Source organism: Lithobates pipiens, unplaced genomic scaffold, assembly GCF_037356315.1.
Source record: "Lithobates pipiens isolate NorthernLeopardFrog02 unplaced genomic scaffold, aLitPip1_a1.2 Scaffold_13, whole genome shotgun sequence".
NCBI lineage: Eukaryota > Metazoa > Chordata > Amphibia > Anura > Ranidae > Lithobates > Lithobates pipiens.
This window is the reverse complement of record NW_027507718.1, coordinates 331,136,362-331,155,824: the sequence shown is the minus strand read 5'-3', so window position 1 is coordinate 331,155,824 and position 19,463 is coordinate 331,136,362. Positions and strand designations below refer to the sequence as shown.

Genomic DNA, 19,463 nt, shown 5'->3' with positions numbered 1-19,463 from the left:
TGCTTATTGACTGGTCTGTGCATCAGTACTATACAGATTAAAGGACCAGCGCATAAAGAATGTATACTGTGAGATCACTATGCATGTTCAGAAAAAAATACTCATGATACTAAACACTCACTGTTTAATTGAGATTGTCACTTCTATTGCTGTATGTGGATGATGGCACTGTCATTATTTTAATTAAAAACAAAATGTAAGTACCTTGTTCCTTACATTATACAGCTGTCACTTGATCCAGCTCTTTCCCAGCCTGTCTGCAGGGAAACAGTGGCATGAGGACCTTCAAGTTCTCTGCTGCTGGTTAAAAAAAAAAAAGGGGAATACAAAGTAAAAATAATATCAATAAACAGTTTTTTTTTTTTTTTTTTTAAAGAGTATTTATTGAGAAATAAATAAAGACAAAGACACAAATACAGATGCAATAGTAACAAGTACGATATTGCGGAACCATCATCGCAGATGAGGTGTATAAAAAAATGGGAGCAGTTTGTATCTTTATCGTAATGAACTAAGACCATAAACTGAAATACTTAAACCGAGAGGAAGGCAGTGAAATTAGTAGAACAAAGCAGCAAACTGACGGCGACTGGATGGATCTTGCGTAAGAAATAGTTGCAAAAGTAATATATATACATATAACAGGATAATGTCATTTCCCATGAATAAGAAAAACAACGGATCATAGGATCAGGAGTATTAGATTGGATGTAGAAAAAAAAGAAATAATAAAAAGAGAGGAGGGGAGGGGAAGAGGGGAAGACATACAGAAAGGAAAATAAAAAGGTGAAAAGAGGGGGGGAAGGGAATGCGAGGTTTTCATGTAGAGTCCCTAAGGTAGGAGGGTTCCAAAGGGTAGTCCTGGAGGTCAGTAGGTTCCTGAGCGTGGCTCAAATATTAGATTGGGGGGGGAACCGACCCCGAGATTGGTAGTCGAGTGTCGTAATAGGAGAAGGTGAAGTGGTCCAAGTTGATGATGTCCACCGGAGGGAGAGTGTCAGATATGAAGGGGAGCCATCGCGCGTAGAAACGAGACTTCGCTTTTTCGTCCCTGAAGTTTGCGTTGTAACGATCTTTGTACAGGAGTGAAAGGAGTTCCTTCTGCGTCTGGGCGACGGAGGGGGGAAGAGATGAAGTCCAGCTCTTTAGAATGGATTTCCTGGCAAGGAGTAGGCACAGCAGAGACCAGTCCACATGGGAGGGTTTGTACGGTGTGCCGATTAGGGGAACTCGGTTGTTGATGGAAGACCATGGAAGCAGGAGAGGGTCCCAGTATCCAAAGATGAGAAGAAGGGGGTCCTTTGGCAGTTTCAGCAGGGTAACTTTAAAGATGTAGGAGAGGATCCGATCCCAGAAGGATGAGATGAAGGAACAGGACCAGAAACGGTGTGCCAGCGAGGGCCTGTTCTGGAGACATAGGGGACACTTGGTGCTGTCCTGACCGGAGTTGGATGGAAGGAAGGGAAGGTATGCCCAGTGGGCAATTTTTAGTTGCGTTTCTCTCCAGAGCTCGTTGGGGGTTAGGCGGTAAACTTTGTTAAGTCCTTGCAGGATTTTTTCTACTATATCCCGGTCAGGGAAGTCTTTCTCCCAGTTGGCGACTGATGAGGATGTCAATTGAGGAGTAACCTGCTGGAGTAACGGTGTGTAGATGTCTGAAATTTTATAAGTATCGTCTTTGAGCAGGCAGTCCAGAAAGGTTAGGGGGAAACGTTTACGTTCATCACTGCAGACATCCTTCAAGTAACTGACACATTGCCTGTAGTGGAAAGCGTGAGCTGACGGGAGGGAGAACCTGTCCGCTAGAAGGGAAAAGGGCATAGGGCGCCCAGATTCAAGATCGCAGAGTGCAGCAAAACTGGTGATGCCCCGCCACGGCCTGGGCAATGCGCTCTGTGGTGGAGTCCCCTGCAGGCTGCGTGGAAAGACTGCCCTGTAGTGGAGGGGCTGGAGATGCTGGCAGTGATTGTGGAGAGGGGGGAGAAGCAGTGTCACAGCTCACCTCCATGTCCGCTGCGCGCTGTGAGGAGAAGGGAGCCGAGTAGGCCGAAGCCGGGGCCTCGATTTGTGGCAGCGCCGCGGTCGCGGGCGGCGTCGTAGGCGCTCGCGCGCCGGTTTTTTCCAGGAACCGGTCCATGGCTATGAGGGGTGAGTCCGGGGGGTGTTTCGTCGGAAGCCCGGCCGCTCAGCAGAATTTTAAAGCCGATTTTGGGGTCGTGATGCGGGAGCTGAGGAGGAGAGCAGTCACTCCATGCGGCGCCGGAACCGGAAGTAATAAACTGTTTTAAATTGTCATACAAATATATTTGAAATCAAATATTTATTATTTTGTGGAAATAACATGATGTGGGTGGCTTTCCGCTAGTTACAGGCTATGTCACGCCCCTCCAGCCTGTGTCTTAGCATAAGTGGGAAGTGAAGCCACCACAAATCACATTTAATATCTCTCCCCCATTGTGTTTAGCTGGTTAGTGGGCATGGGAGGTGAGGGAGGGAGTGGGCTATCTTTTACCAATGGGTAAATCGGGAGCGCTGATCATTGACATGTCACACACAGCCCCTACCCCCTACAGTTGGAATCACTCCCTAGGACACACTTGCCTACAATGCCACCTAGTGGTTAACCCCTTCACTGCCAGTGACATCTTTACAGTAATCAATGCAATTTTTTAGCATTGATCACTGTATTAATGCCAATGGTTCCAAAAATGTGTCAAAATTGTCCGATGTGTCTGCCATAATGTCGCAGTCACGATAAAAATCGCTGATCTCTGCCATTACTAGTAAAAAAAAAATATCAATAAAAATGCCATAAAACTATCCCCTATTTTGTAGACGCTATATATATATATATATATATATATATATATATATATATATATATATATATATATATATATATATATATATATATATATATATATATATATATATATATAGTGTGTGTGTATGTATATGTGTGTATATATATATATATATATATATAATGTGTGTGTATATGTATATATATATATATATATGTATATGTATATATATATATATATATATATATATATATATATATATATATATATATATATATATATATATATATATATGTATATGTATATATATGTATATATATATATATATATATATATATATATATATATATATATATATATATATATATATATATATATATATAATTTGGGGATATTTATTATAGCAAAAAGTAAAAAATAATGCGTTTTGAAAAAAAAAAATTTTTTAAATTGTCGCAGTTTTTTTGTTTATAGCGTAAAAACTAAAACCCGCAAATGTGATCATATACCACCAAAAGAAAGCTCTATTTGTGGGGGAAAAAAAGGATGTCAATTTTGTTTAGGAGCCACGTCGCGTGACCATGCAATTGTCAGTTAAAACGACGCAGGGCAGAATCGCAAAAAGTGCTCTGGTCAGGAAGGGGGTAAATTCTTCCGGGGCTGAAGTGGTGAAAGTCATGGGTTTTTTAAAATTAAAGTCAGGTGTATGATTAACCAATTATACCAAGCAGGTGCTAATGCTCATCGGTTTCATAGATAGGTTAAAACGGTCATTAACTGATACAGAAACAGCTGTGTAGGAGACTTAATGCTGGTTGAGAAACAGCCAAACTCTGCTACTAAGATGAGATTGTGAAAGACCGTTTCGTGCTACAGGTTATACACCATGGCAAGACTAAACACAGCAACAAGACACAAAATAGTTATACTGCAACAGCCAGGTGACTCCCAGGCAAATATTTCAATGCATACTAGGGTTTCAAGATGTGCTGTTCAAGCTCTTTGGAAGAAGCGCAAAGAAACGGACAACGTTGAGGGCTGTAGATGCAGTAATCGGCCTAGGAAACTTAATGTTTCAGTTGAAAGACACATCATGCTTACCTCACTTCAACATCGGAAGATGTCCAGCAGTACCATCAGCACAGAACTGGTGGAAACCAGTGGGAGCCAGGTACATCCATCTACTGTCTGGAGAAGTCTGGCCAGAAGTGGTCTTCATGGAAGAATTGTGGCTAAAAAGCCACACCTCCGATGTAGAAACAAGGCTAAAGTGACCCAACTATGCAGGAAAATATAGGAACTAGGGTGCAGAAAAATGGCAGCGGGTGCCCTAGACTGAGAAGTCAAAATTTTAAATACTTTTCTGTAACAGGAAGCATTTTGTTTGTCGAAGGGCTAGAGAGTGTTACAATAATGAGTGTCTGCAGGCAACTGCAAAGCATGGCGGAGGTTCCTTGTAAGTTTGGGGCTGCATTTCTGCTAATTGAGTTGGATAAATGGTGTCCTCAGTGCTGAAAAATACTGGCTTGGCAATCATACCATACCATCAAGGAGGCTTGTGTTTGTCCCCAAATTTATTCTGCAGCAGCACATTGGCCCCAAACAGCCACTGTCATTTAAAATAGAAATTAAGAAGATGCAGCATTGGCCCTTTTGCCAGTTCTAAAGCTGAGAACTGAGTGATCAAAGACTGCTGATCGTTCAGTGCTCTGTGAGCAGAGAGCAGTGGAAGTGATGGTTTGGCCATCAGAGAACCCTGATCTCGCCATCATTGTCTTTCTGAGATTACATGAAGATACAGAAGGATTTGAGGCAGCTGCAGAGGATCTGTGCTTGGTTCTCCAAGATGTTTGGAACTACCTACCTGCCTGCCTGGTTCATTCAAAAACTGTCTGCAAGTGTACCTAGAAGAATTGATGCTGTTTTGAAAGGGAAAGGGTGGTGATATCAAATATTGATTTGATTTGAATTTTTCTTATGTTCATTTACTTTCCGTTTTGTTAATTGATAAAAACAAAAATGAGCACTTCTATTTCTGAAAGCATTCTTAATTTACAGAATTTTTTAACACCTGCCTAAAACTTACTATAGTAGTGTATGGTGGATGGACCATGGTCTTGTGGCTAAAGTAGGACTCTGCCTCTCCTCTCTGGGTGTCAGCGAGATGAGAGCAAATTAATCCAGCATCCTTGACTACTTTCAGACATGTCTGCCGAGCCAAGTGGCTAATTTCCAGTGTACATGCCGAAACAGAATGCTGCCTGCTACACTTTGGTTCTCCCTGAATGGACAGCAACGCAACGTGTGTGTGTGTACCCTTGTGTCTGCATCCACAGACCCCTGGGAGGGGAGTGCAAGCAGGTGGGGGATGGAACACTAAGCAGACCTGGACCTTCCCAGGAATATTACAGCAGGTTTCTTATGGTGAGCAGTGCTACACTATGCAGTTTTATGTCACCCTGCCAACTGCTCTAGTTCTGGCAAATGTGGACACCAATGTCTCCAAGATAGGTTGTTGTTCTTTTCTTATAGTATAATTCCTACTATAGCCTTTATGTTGGGAGGCACAGTGTGAGGTTCCTTTTGGGAGGATGTCTCATAGTTGGGTATCGGTTGCGTTGATTAGGGGTGTTGGCGTGCCCCTTACAAGTGCATGAGTTGCATGTGCCATGTATTTCTGATTTTCTAATTGGTTTGGCAATTGGAAGGCAGAGGCTGCAACCCTAACACTTCTCAAGCTATAGAGCAGAGCACAAGCAGCTCAGAGGCAAGCAGATGCTCTAACCTGTGAACTCCTTCCTATACGTAGTTACTCAGTGCTGTGTAGGGATACTGGATTACATTATACCCTTGTGTAAACTCTCCTTTTTGCTTTTTTTGCAACAAGGAGAGGTGACCTAGGGGGTTCTACTGTGCTGTAATTGGTCCTAGGAAATGGCCATTGGTCCTAGGAAATGGCCTTCACTTAGGCTGACGTAGATGCATAAAATTTGGATCCTGGACGAAACCTCTATGCAAGTGTTGCATAGAAAAACCCTTATGAAGCCCTTGTTCACACTGAAGGTGGGTTTGAAATCATGCAAGTTCAGCTGAACTCACCCGATTTCAAACCCGCATTTTAGTGCGAGTTCGGAGGCAATTTGAAAGACATCTGTGCGGGTTCATGCACAGATGTCTAAAGAAATCACCCTGGAAGTCGCCAAAAGTAGTGCAGGAACTACTTTCGGAAATCGGTGCAGTGCCACAAAGTCGGCTTCGCACGAGTTGGGACAGTGCCGTTGCCGGCAATAGGCTGCAATTTGACATGTCAAATCTCCCCCATGTGAACGGGGACTTCTGATTGTACTAGTTGCATTTCTAGGGTGTCAGTAGCATTAATTTACCACTAGGTCTGGGCTCGTTAAGACCTCTGTCTTCCACTTAAGTGTGGGCTAGATGAAGATATGTACTTAAAGTGATATTAAAGTCCTTGTGTTTTTTTTTTGTTTGTTTTGTTTTTTAAATGACAAACATGTTCTACTTCCCTGCTCTGTGCAGTGGTTTTGCACAGAGCAGCACAGATTCTCCTCTTTTCGGGGTCCCTCGCTGGTGCCAAGTGCCCTCACAGCAAGCAGCTTGCTATGGGGGCACCCAAGCCGAGCTGCTGCTCTGTGTGTCCATTCGGACATGGAACCATGACTCTACCCCCTCTCTCTCTCTCCTCATTGACTCACTTACTTTTTCTCAGCCAATCAGGAGGCAGAGTCCCGGACAGGCGAGTCTCTAGTGCAACATCGCTGGATCAAGATGGGGCTCAGGTAAATATTAGAGGGGCTGGGGGGAGGGGGAGGGGGGGCTGCTGTGTATACAAAGGTTTTTTTTATCTTCATGTCATGCATAGAATTATTGTTTTCTTTAAAACAAATGTACCTGCTAATTTCAGGTCTTTCAGAAGCTCCCCACAAGTGGTCCTTGGATCTTGTATAACTCTTCTGATAATTCTTTTTACTACTCTGTCAAAAATCTTGCAAGGAGCACCTGGTCGTGGCCTGTTCTTGGTAAAATTATGTTCTTTCCACTTCCGGATTAATGCCACAACAGTGCTCACTGGAACATTCAGAAGTTTATAAAACCTTCTGTAACCAATGTCATCAGTATGCTTTGCAACAATAAGGTTGCGAAGGTCTTGAGAGAGCTCTTCACTTTTACCCATCGTGAGATGTTTCTTTTGTGACACCTTGGTAATGAGACACCCTTTTTATAGACCATCAATTGAGTCTAGGTACTCGCTCCCCCCTTTCCCCTCACAAAAGTGTAAAATGTAGCAGTGGATGGAGGGGGGGGGGGGGGGTAGGGTGCAAACAACCGGAGCATCCCCTTTTGGGTGGATCTCCACTTTACCTCACATCAGTATCACAATACACCCCATGGTCCTAGAGTCGAGTCAGATTTTAAACATTACCTGGGCACCTGGGATTTTTAAATTAGTCATATTCCTAATTTACCCAGCTCCTTGCTGCTTAGTATTGCATTTAGACCCCTTTCACACCAGGGCGTTTTGCAGGCGCTATAGCGTTAGAAATAGCGCCTGCAAAATGCCCTAAAGAAGCTGCACCATCGCGGTGCGCTGGCAGGACGTCAGAAAAAAGTCCTGTCAGCAGCTTCTTTGAAGCGGTGAAGGAGCGGTGTGTTTACCGCTCCTCCACCGCTGCTGCCCATTGAAATCAATGGGGCAGCGCTGTAATGCCGCCGGCAAAACGCCGCTATTGCGGTTTTAACCCTTTCGTGGGCGCTAGCGGGGGGTAAAAGCGTCCCGCTAGCGGCCGAAATGCGCCCCAAATCCGGCGGTAAAACGCCGCTAAAAATAGCGGCGTTTTACCGCCGACGCAAGTTGCGGGGTGGTGTGAAAGGGGTCTTAACTGGGAGTGTATGGGCTGCTACAGTGCATCCAGAAAGTATTCACAGATCTTCACTTTTTCCACATTTTGTTATGTTACAGCCTTATTCCAAAATGGATTACATTTATTATTTTCCTCAAAATTCTACAAACAATACCCCATAATGACAATGTGAAAGAAGTTTGTTTGAAATCTTTGCCAGTTTATTAAAAATAAAAAACAAAAAAATCACATGTACATAAGTATTCACAGCCTTTGTCATGACACTCAAAATTGAGCTCAGGTGCATCCTGTTTCCACTGATTTCCTTGAGATGTTTCTACAACTTGATTGGCGTCCACCTGTGGTAAATTCAGTTGATTGGACGTGATTTGGAAAGGCACACGCCTGTCTATATAAGGTCCCACAATTAACCGTGCATGTCAGAGCACAAACCAAGCCATGAAGTCCAAGGAACTGTCTGTAGACCTCAGACAGGATTGTATCGATGCACAGATCTGGGGAAGGGTACAGAAAAATGTCTGCAGCTTTGACGGTTCTAATGAGCACACTGGCCTCTATCATCTGTAAATGGAAGAAGTTTGGAACCACCAAGGCTCTTCCTAGAGTGGGCCGCCCGGCCAAACTGAGCAATCGGGGGAGAAGGGCCTTGGTCACCCCCCTGACTAAAAACCCAATGATCATTCTAAGGCCGCGTACACACGGGCGGACTGTTCGCCCAACCTTGTCCGCTGAACAGTGTTTGGGCGGACAGTCCGCTCGTGTGTGGGCTTTCAGCGGACAGTTTCAGCGGACAGTTGGACGGACAAAGTCTTTCGGAAATTCCGAAAAACTGTCCGCTGAAACTGTGTTTGAGCGAACAGTCCGCCCGTGTGTGGGCCTGTCCGCTGTACTTTCGAAATGAGCGGACTGTTCCCGCTCGGAAAGTCCGCCCATTTCGAGCGCGTGTACAGGTAGGCGGGGCCCGCGAAGGAGACGTCGCGGGCTCCGCCGCCTGGAATGGGCTTAAAGGGGAACCCCAACGCCGAAAAAAATCGGCGTGGGGGTTCCCCCCAAGTCCACACCAGACCCTTGCCCGAGCACGCTACCCGGCCGGCCAGGAAAGGGGGGCGAGCGAGCGCGCCCCCCCTCCTGAGCCGTACCAGGCCGCGTGCCCTCAACATGGGGGGTGCCTTGGGGAAGGGGGGGCCGCGCGGCCCCCCCACCCCAAAGCACCTTGTCCCCATGTTGATGAGGACAAGGGCCTCTTCCCGACAACCCTGGCCGTTGGTTGTCGGGGTCTGCGGGCGGGGGGCTTATCGGAATCCGGGAGCCCCCTTTAAGAAGGGGGCCCCGGATACCGGCCTCCCACCCTATGTGAATGAGTATGGGGTACAATGTACCCCTACCCATTCACCTGTGAACTAAAGTACAATAAAAAACACAACACAGAGAAAAAATATTTTATTGCACAGCTCCGGGGGTCTTCTCGCCGGACTCCTCCGCTATGTGTGTGTAGCTCTTTTGCTAGCGGAGGAGTCCGGCTTTCTTCCTCCCCGCCGCCGGCCTCTTCTCCCGACTTCGGGGGTCTTGTCCCCCTCTTTGGTTCTTCTGCCGGGCCACCGCGCCTGGTCCGGTGGCCCGGTCTTCTGTCGCCGTCTTCCGTTCTTCTGTCGCCGCCTTCGGTTCTTCTGCCGGGCCACCGCGCCTTCTTGTAGCTCTTTTACAGGCGGTGGCCCGGTCTTCTGTCGCCGCTGTCGTCGCCGCCGCCGCCGCCTTCCGTTCTTGTTCTTCTTCTTGTTCTTCTTCTTCTCCTGGAGATGTTGACTCGACGAGCTCTCCGGCCGGAATGCCAGAGCCGCGCTGTGCGGTCACTTATATAGTGAAAATGGGGCGGTGTCACATGGTATATGTCACATGGGTTGGTCACATGGTGACCCCGCCCCCTTACGATGTCATAGTCCCCATGTGACATCAACCCATGTGACCAACCCATGTGACATATACCATGTGACACCGCCCCATTGTCACTATATAAGTGGCAGCGGAGCGTGTCCCTGGCATTCCGGCCGGAGAGCTCGTCGAGTCAACATCTCCAGGAGAAGAAGAAGAACAAGAACGGAAGGCGGCGGCGACGACAGCGGCGACAGAAGACCGGGCCACCGCCTGTAAAAGAGCTACAAGAAGGCGCGGTGGCCCGGCAGAAGAACCGAAGGCGGCGACAGAAGAACGGAAGACGGCGACAGAAGACCGGGCCACCGGACCAGGCGCGGTGGCCCGGCAGAAGAACCGAAGAGGGGGACAAGACCCCCGAAGTCGGGAGAAGAGGCCGGCGGCGGGGAGGAAGAAAGCCGGACTCCTCCGCTAGCAAAAGAGCTACACACACATAGCGGAGGAGTCCGGCGAGAAGACCCCCGAAGACCCCCGGAGCTGTGCAATAAAATATTTTTTCTCTGTGTTGTGTTTTTTATTGTACTTTAGTTCACAGGTGAATGGGTAGGGGTACATTGTACCCCATACTCATTCACATAGGGTGGGAGGCCGGTATCCGGGGCCCCCTTCTTAAAGGGGGCTCCCGGATTCCGATAAGCCCCCCGCCCGCAGACCCCGACAACCAACGGCCAGGGTTGTCGGGAAGAGGCCCTTGTCCTCATCAACATGGGGACAAGGTGCTTTGGGGTGGGGGGGCCGCGCGGCCCCCCCTTCCCCAAGGCACCCCCCATGTTGAGGGCACGCGGCCTGGTACGGCTCAGGAGGGGGGGCGCGCTCGCTCGCCCCCCTTTCCTGGCCGGCCGGGTAGCGTGCTCGGGCAAGGGTCTGGTGTGGACTTGGGGGGAACCCCCACGCCGATTTTTTTCGGCGTTGGGGTTCCCCTTTAAGCCCATTCCAGGCGGCGGAGCCCGCGACGTCTCCTTCGCGGGCCCCGCCTACCTGTACACGCGCTCGAAATGGGCGGATTTGCCTCCGCCTTACGTGGGCGAGTCCGTTCATTTCAAAAGTTGAGCGAACTGTTTGCCCAACCTTGTTCGTCAAACAGTCCGCTCGTGTGTGGGCAAGTCCGCTCATGCAAATTTTGAGCGGACTGTTTGATGAAACTGTTTGCCGAACAAGGTTGGGCGAACAGTCCGCCCGTGTGTACGCGGCCTGACAGAGCTCCAGTGCTTTTCTGTGAAGGAAGGAGAACCTTCCAGAAGAACTACCATCTCTGCAGCACTCTAACAATCAGGCCTGTATGGTAGAGTGGCCAGATGGAAGCCACACCTCAGTAAAAGGCACGTGACAGCCCTCCTGGAGTTTGCCAAAAGGCACCTGAAAGACTTATGCCCCGTACACACGATCGGAATTTCCGACAGCAAAAGACTGAGAGCAGGTTCTCTATTTTTCTGGCGGAAAAAGTTCAGATTGGAAATTACGATCGTCTGTAGCAATTCTGACGTGCAAAATTGCTACACATGCTCGGATTCAATTCGATGCATGCTCGGAAACATTGAACTTAATTTTCTCGGCTTGTCATAGTGCTGTACGTCACTGCCTTCTTGACGGTCAAAAGTTCAGAGAACTTTTGTGTGGCCGTGTGTATGCAAGCCAGGCTTGAGCAGAATTCCGTCAGAAAAACCATCCAAGTTTTTTCCGAAGAAAACTCTGATCGTGTGTATGCGGCATTAGACCATGAGAAACAAAATTCTCTGGTCTGATGAAAACCAGATTGAACTCTTTTTGGCCTGAATGGGAAGCGTCATGTCTGGAGGAAACCAGACACTGCTAATCATCTGGCCAATACCATCCCAACAGTAAATCATGGTGGTGAATCATGCTGCGGGGATGTTTTTCAACAGCAGGAACTGGGAGACTAGTCAGGATTGAGGGAAAGATGAATGCAGCAATGTACAGAGACAGCCTTGATGAAAACCTGCTCCACAGTGCTCTGGACCTCAGACTGGGGCTAGAGTTCCTCTTCCAACAAGACAATGACCCTAAGCACACAGTCAAAACAACAAAGGATTGGCTATGGGACAACACTGTGAATGTCCTTGAGTGGCCCAGCCAGAGCCAAGACTTGAACCCGATTGGACATCTGGAGAGATCTGAAAATGGCACCAAAGCTCCCCATCCAACCTGATGGAGCTTAAGGAGTCCTGCAAAGAAGAATGGAAGAAACAGCCCAAAAATAGGTGTGCCAAGCTTGTAGCATCATATTTAAAAAGACTTGAGGCCATAATTGTGCCAAAGGTGCTTCAACAAACTATCGAGCAAAGGCTGTGAATACTTATGTACATGTGATTTTTTTCGTTTTTTAATTTTCAAACAAACGTCGTTCTTGCTGTCATGATGGGGTATTGTTTGTAGAATTCTGAGGAAAATACAGAATTTTATCCATTTTGAAATAAGGCTGTAACATAAAAAAATGTGGAAAAAAGTGAAGCGCTGTGAATACTTTCCAGGTGAACTATATACAGAACATGCACGTAGCTGCCATAACACCATTCTGATGTGGGAAAAGTCATAGGTATGGGTGCGTGTATTTTGGATATGTATGGCATTGGGGGCAGACTCCCAGGTAAATACAAGATCCTATTGTCTAGATGTCAATTGGTATCGCACTTCTGCAGGTTATTATGTACATTGTGAGTTATCACAGTAGCTGCTTGTGGACAGAGATATTGTATGCTTATGCAGGAGTATATTATTGGATTGTCCTTGCATACAGCTCTAATGCAACTTATTATTTTTAACTATGCCTTGCAATAGCAGAGCTGTAAATAACCTAGCATGTTCAGCAGTTGATGTCCAATGCTAACCTATCTGCAAGGAAGAAAACAGGAAAGTCCCAAAACTCCTTTCTTCAAAAAAAACGGTGGCCTGGACCTGAGCACATTCCACATCCCTAGACTTTTATGTGCTATAGGTTTTCCTGCATTCTCCATTACATCTGTTGTGACCCATGTGTTTGTGTGGGGTAACTGCAATCCTCACAGCTATTTATGGCCAAAGAGCCATTTGGGGCTGCCATGCAGTAAATACAGTGCAAGACTCCACATTGAATACTCCTAATAAACAATGATCTCTAATACATCAGGGCCGAATCCTACACTCCCAAGTACCAATGCATGGGTTGGTGACTGATTGACAATCTAGCAATTTATAATAATTTATAGTGATCATAGGGCTTATCTATTCACTCCTTTGTACACTGATTGACAAGGACATTGTGCTATTAGCTATTTGCCCACATCAGGAGCTGCAGTGAAAATGGCTTAGCTATCATGAATTCCTACAGCAAGTTTTTTTTTTTTCTGGACTGGATAGTTCTTACAGTAGATCTGGAGGCATGAATAAAATTCACCCTAAGTTACAGGGCATAGGAATTGGTAATGCCTTCCCTTTTTCAAAGCCATCCAATGAGAGTCATACTATTTTTCTTAAAAATGCAAAGGAAACAATAAAGTGACACTTTGGGACTATTTGGATGAGTTCCTAAGTTGTCACCATGTACACCAAGGACACCATAGATAAGTGAATGAGATTCATGTTTTCAGTGCATACGGTACATTGGCTATTCTCAGTCCTGTGAAACCCTAGGGTTCTTCCAGAGGTTGCTAGGGGTTCCTTTAGCTGTTTGTGATTGACCTTCCATTTGATGTTGCCTCCATAGTCCCAGGACTAACATCACTTGACAAAGTCAGCAGCCTGCAACCAATAGTCTTTTTAGCTATCTGTAAGGGTGACCTTTTGACCACCTCTGTAAGGGATTTATTTTTCCTTCTGACTACCAGTGTGTAAGGCAGTTTTTCCATTACCCTTAGGTAAATTGATTTCAATAAAGGTTCCTAGAGACCTGAATTTTTTTTTTTTTTAATATAATCTTTATTTATGCAGAACAAAGTAAACATGTCACATTAAACATTTCCACGAGTGTAAAAATAGACAATACCAAGGACATGTATAATATATGTAAGCACACAAAATATATCAACATACTATTAATGCACTCTCCGTTAGGAGGTAGCAGCAACCTTAAGGGCATAAGCATAGACCTAAAACTTGAAAAATAACAGGTTCTGGAGCCAATCCTGGACTGTCAAAGACAGAGTGCTAAGTTGTCAACAATGTGGCCCATCTGGCCCTGACGTTGAGAGAGGGGGCCAAAATGGCCCCCAACAGACCACCATCGCAAGGGCCACACACAGATATGTAAGTGCTGAGAAAAAAAAAAGGAATGGGCTCATCCTCAAGAGAGGTGGCCTTGCCTACCGTGGCAAAACATTAGGTCAGTATGTCAATCTTATGCACTTTAAAAAACAAACATTCAGAAGAAGGAAAAACATTGTAAGCATCCAAATGAGAACAAAGGGGAAAGAAAAATCAGGCGCATACCTAAAATGTTCACTGTTAATCCAGTGGCTCGCACCAATGTCCGCTGATGTAAGGAAGGTGGTAACGTGGAATAGAGGAAAGACATTCCTATGCCGAGAAAAGACTCTAGCTCTCTGCTGCTGAGAATGCATTTGTTGTCTAAGGGAGGTTTCCGCCAGTTCCAGAAGCGCCAAATCCAAACTAGAGGAAACTAACCTTGGGTCAGAAACGTGATCTAGCCCACATGCTGGTGAAGCGTTCGAGTGTACCCTTACAAGTTGCTATCCAGTCCTCCTGCGTCCCTGATCTTATTCACCCTATGTAGCCACTCCACGCCAATGGAAACACCGGGGTGGCCAGGTCCTTCATCTGATTATTCCAATCCCAAACTCTTAACAACATGGGTTGTCAAAGGAGAAGTGCTGTCTGAGAACCCCCTGTGCTCCAGGACCAGCCACGGGAAGTAAGACTAATTTCTGTCCGCCATACACTTTTCCAAGTTTACCCAGAGCTTGGATTGAGTATGAAAACACCAGTTCAGGCCCTGTAATACCTCTGAATATCCAGAATTCCCAGACCACCTTTTTTTTTTTTGCGCGCCGCAGCACTCAATGCGATTTGTGGTCTCCACGCATTATACACAACCTAGTTAACATGCTGGTAAGTTGGGTGAAGAAACATCTGGGCAGGGGTACAGGCACCATCTGCATGTAGAAAAGTATCCCTGGGAGGATATTCATTTTTATAATGTTTACCCGTCCCACCCAAGTGAAGGCTATCTTATTCCATTAGGCTAAATCCTGCCTAATTGTGGCCAACAGCAAGGGGTAATTATTAGCAATATAGGGTGTCAAAGCTGTCAGCGTGCTGAATACCCAGATACTTCAAAGAGGATTTGGCCCAGGTAAAAGGGAAAGCTGTTTGCAGGCTGCTTACTAGGAGAGAAGGTAATTGGATAGGCAATTGACATTTTATTTTAAAATTTGAAAGTGCCCCAAAACACTGGAGTTTTTGCATCAGGTTAGGGATTGAAACAAGTGGATCCGTAAGGTGAAAGCACATCTGCATAAGCGGACAGTTTATGCTCAGTGTTGCCCACCTTCAGTCCTTTAATATCTGGGTTCACCCTCACAGTGTGTAAAAGAGGTTGAAGAACCAAATCAAAAAGAAGAGGCGTAAGGGGGCACCCCTGCCTCGTGACATTCTTGATGGAGAACCTGGGGGCAAAAAGACCATTGACCTTGACCTGGGCACTAGGGGCTGAGTACAGGGCCATGATCCATGATAACATGTTTGATCCCAACCCCAGGGTCACCAGGACTGCCCTAAGGTAGGTCCAATCTACATGATCGAATGCTTTTTTCTGTCAATAGGATCAGGTATGGTATTGGGGTCCTGATATCTACAAGTCCAATGAATAAGGTAAATAGCCCTGAGGGAATTATCCCTTGCCTCGCGGCCCACAATAAATCCTGTTTGGTCCAGATGGATAATATGGGGTGTAAGATGTTTCAGGTGATTTGCCAGTATTTTTATATCCACATTAGGCAGCAAAATGGGACGGTAATTTTGAAGTAAAGTTTTTGAAGCATGCGCCGTAGACAGCGGTGCCTGTATTTTGGCAAATATCTCCTAAACCGTGTAGGTTTAGGAGATATTTCTTGGACCTACAGGTAAGCCTCAATCTAGGCTTACTTGTAGGTCAAAGTGGTTTGTAAGGGTTTGCAACCACTTTAAGGGAGGCAGAGAGGAGAGTCAGTCTCTCTCTTTCTCTTTCTCTCTCTCTCTCTCTCTCTCTCTCTCTCTCTCTCTCTCTCTCTCTCTCTCTCTCTCTCTCTCTCTCTCTCTCTCTCTCTCTTTCTCTTTCTCTCTCTCTCTCTCTCTCTCTCTCTCTCTCTCTCTCTCTCTCTCTCTCTCTCTCTCTCTCTCTCTCTCTCTTTCTCTTTCTCTTTCTCTTTCTCTTTCTCTTTCTCTTTCTCTTTCTCTTTCTCTTTCTCTTTCTCTTTCTCTTTCTCTTTCTCTTTCTCTTTCTCTTTCTCTTTCTCTTTCTCTTTCTCTCTCTCTCTCTCACATGTGAGTTTGGCCACACTGACCATGTTCATTTTGATGTCAAATTTGGGCGTTATTTACGAAAGGCAAATCCACTTTGCACTGCAAGTGCACTTGGAAGTGTAGTCTCTCTAAATCTGAGGGATAGATCTGAAATGAGTGGAAGCTCTGCTGATTTTATCATCCAATCATGTGCAAGCTAAAATGTTGTTTTTTATTTTCCTTGCATGTCCCCCTCGGATCTACAGCAACTTTATTTCCAAGTGCACTTGGATGTAACCCCCATAGTCTTTTGACTAAAATGCTGTTTTAAATAATATTTTAGTTGACTAAAATCTCCAGTACATTTTAGTCGACTAAAATGATTTTAGTCAACTAAAATCTAATCGGTATAGTTAAATTGTAATGCATTATTTAAGCAATTTACAACAAACTCATTACATACTCCTGGAGTAAAAATCGAATAACGTTATTTATGGTATTAAGTTTTGAACATGCACTACAGACACAGATTTAGCCCTTGTGATATATAACCAGTGTTCATTTCGATGTCAAATTTCAATTTAGTTTTAGTCATCTTTTGACTAAAATTCAATTTTAGTTGACTAGAATAGTGTTGATTTGTTCAACATATTTTTTTTCTATGAAATTACCACTGCACACTTTTTTTTTTTTTTTCGTTTAGGATGGAATGGGGAGGGTTTAGAAGGCATGTCAGTTTTAATTGCTGTCTGACCCCTCATTAAGGTGGTTCACCATATTTGTCCTATTTACCATTAACATTGAAAGGTGAAAGTAAAACAAAATCCAAAATGTTTGGTTATCCCCAGAAAAGTAATAGATGGGAGATCTTCTAATAGGGACACTAGTTCTGGTGACCTGGGGGTCCCCAACAAATTCCTTTTAATTTGCAGGGATTTCTTCTCGCTTCCTGTTTTGCTATGGGACAGGAAGTGCAGGGAAATCTCCATAATGGGACACAGAAAAAAAAATGACTGGTTATAATCCTCCTTTTGCTCTAGTAAAAAAAAAAAAAGTTTTGCCTCTAGTTCTTTTTTTTAAGGTAAAATGTTCCTAGCCTTTAGTACTACTTTAAGAAAAGTAACCTTAAAGAGGGATTCCACTGGAAACAAACATATTAAAAGCCAGCAGCTATAAATACTGCAGCTGCTGACTTTTAATAAATGGACACTCACCTGTCCCAGGGTCCAGCGGTGTCGGCAGCCGAGACCGATCGATCGGCTGCTGCCGCTGCCAATCGCGGTGAGGGAATCGGGAAGTGAAGCGTTGCGGCATCACTTCCCGATTCCCTACTGCTCATGCGCGAGTCGCGCAGCGCAGTGGGAATGGTCCGTGCTGTCTCTGGGATCCGTGTGTGCCCCAGTACACAGCGTGGCGGGACAGGAAACAGCATAGACTCCCGTGGGAGTTTGTGCCTGGAAGTGGGTGCAAATACCTGTCTTAGACAGGTATCTGCACCCCCCTCCCCCCTGAAAGGTGGCAACTGTGACACCGGAGGGGGGGAGGGTTCCGATGAGTGGAAGTTCCACTTTAGGGTGGAACCCCGCTTTAAGATCAAACGTGTAGACATTGTAATGGGCAGTTATACTAGTTAGAAACCTAAACGCAAAATGAATTTGGTTACTGTGAAAATTGCTTTTCCAAGTCACAGTTGCTAAAGTGGACCTGTTTATTTAAAGGATAAGTTCACCTTTAGGAACATGTTACATGTTCCAACTGCTGCAGCCGCTCCTGCTGCTTTCTCTCCCTGTGACAGCAGTACGGGGAGAAGTTCTCCATACTAGCTGGGCCTCCACCGACACAGATTTCTGTGCATGAATGAACTACAAGTCCCGACATGCTTTGTGATTGTCGGCTTGTAATTTTCAATGAACTATCACCGCTCTGTGCTAGTTCATTGAGTCTTCCTGTCAGTGTGAAACTGCCTGGTCAGAGAGGATTACAGGGCAGACAGCTCACAGTGACAGTCTCCAGGAGACCTGCATGGCATCGGCAATCTGCTGATCACTGGCGCAGTGCTTTCCCCTTTTTACCTTTAAAAAGGTGCATTTTATTATTATTATTTTTTTTTTTATAAGTGAACTTATCCTATGTGTATTAGAATCATACTCACTTCTATTCTTTAAGCGCTTGCCAATAAACATCATTGTGAAAAGGATCCAATGGTTTCATAACTATTATTAAGGATTTATATAGCGCCGACCGTTCGCACAGCGATTTACATAATGGAATAACTGTATCTCATTCACCAATGAGCTGCATTATGTGCATTTTCAATTGACAAAATATGGTTGAATCTTAAATTACTGTTTTGATCTGTGGTTTGCAAAATGCTACACTTGAGGCTTCCTGTAGTTTATTGTTTGGTGAATCTTGTTTATGTATGTAAGTGTGTGCCAAACCTTTGCAAATTATTTCAGGCATAAAGCTTACATTGCCCAACTTTTAAAAGTGCAGCAAAAACATTTTGATGAGCTTTCATTGTGGTTCTCTTGCTGTGTGTGTTTTTGTTTTTCTGGCTTATAGAAGAAAGACTACCGTGAAAGCTTTATGCATTTACGCTGATTACAAGTCAGACGAAAGCTACACACCAAGTAAAATCTCGGTCAGAGTGGGCAACAACTTCCACAACCTTCAAGAGATTCGGGTAGGTTGATTTTGTATGTTTTTCTTTTACCGAACAAAGTCAAATTGGTTTCAGTATTTAGCACTGTAAGTTATGGGTTGTTAAATTTGTAAACTTTAACTATTTCCAGGTTGACATCATGCGGTTTGGATCTTTTCCTGATTGTGTAACTATTTTCAGTGCATCCAGTTTCCCTGAATCATTTTTTTTCCCTTGTTTTAAAGGAAACCTGTGCTGAAAGAAATACAAAGACTGCCTTTGCTGACCCAGTTGCCTGGCTTTCTCTGGCTTCAATATGTTTTCATCACTAACTCAGAATAATAACGCAGCCAATGACATCCAAACTCTTGTTTCAATACATTGATCCGCCTGAAGCCAGGCAACTGGTTTTCACAGAATGAAAGGTGACCTGTGGCAGCATTTTTTGTCATTAATTTAAAAAGTACCATGTAAAAAAATGTATACACTTAACCTTTAGCTTGGCCATCTTAGCCACTATGTCACTACTGTGTCTCAGTGATGCAGCAGGGGACGCAGTCATCTGATACATGTCAAATTAATAGATACAGAAGATTCACTGGCCAGTGTGGTTCTGATAGACGGCAAAGATCAAAAGTGCCGACAGCAGGGTTATGACTTTTTTATTTTTTTATATCTGGTTTTGAAGTGAGCTTAGTGTGAAATGATTTTGAATTGTTTTCTCATTATTTATAAATGATATCTTTGTCCAGTATTACAAGTATTTTTGTGGTC

The 19,463-nt window shown here is 44.9% G+C and overlaps 1 protein-coding gene across 4 annotated transcripts in view; it reads left to right on the top strand.

The window, feature by feature from the left end:
* Positions 1-19,463, top strand: part of ANAPC10 (anaphase promoting complex subunit 10) — a 124,643-nt gene that overhangs the window by 24,092 nt on the left and 81,088 nt on the right. For all 4 annotated transcript variants that reach the window (XM_077476977.1, XM_077476976.1, XM_077476978.1 and 1 more), the window contains one exon: positions 18,611-18,731. In XM_077476977.1, coding sequence (XP_077333103.1) covers positions 18,611-18,731 — 121 coding nt within the window. The remainder of the gene's footprint in view (positions 1-18,610; positions 18,732-19,463) is intronic.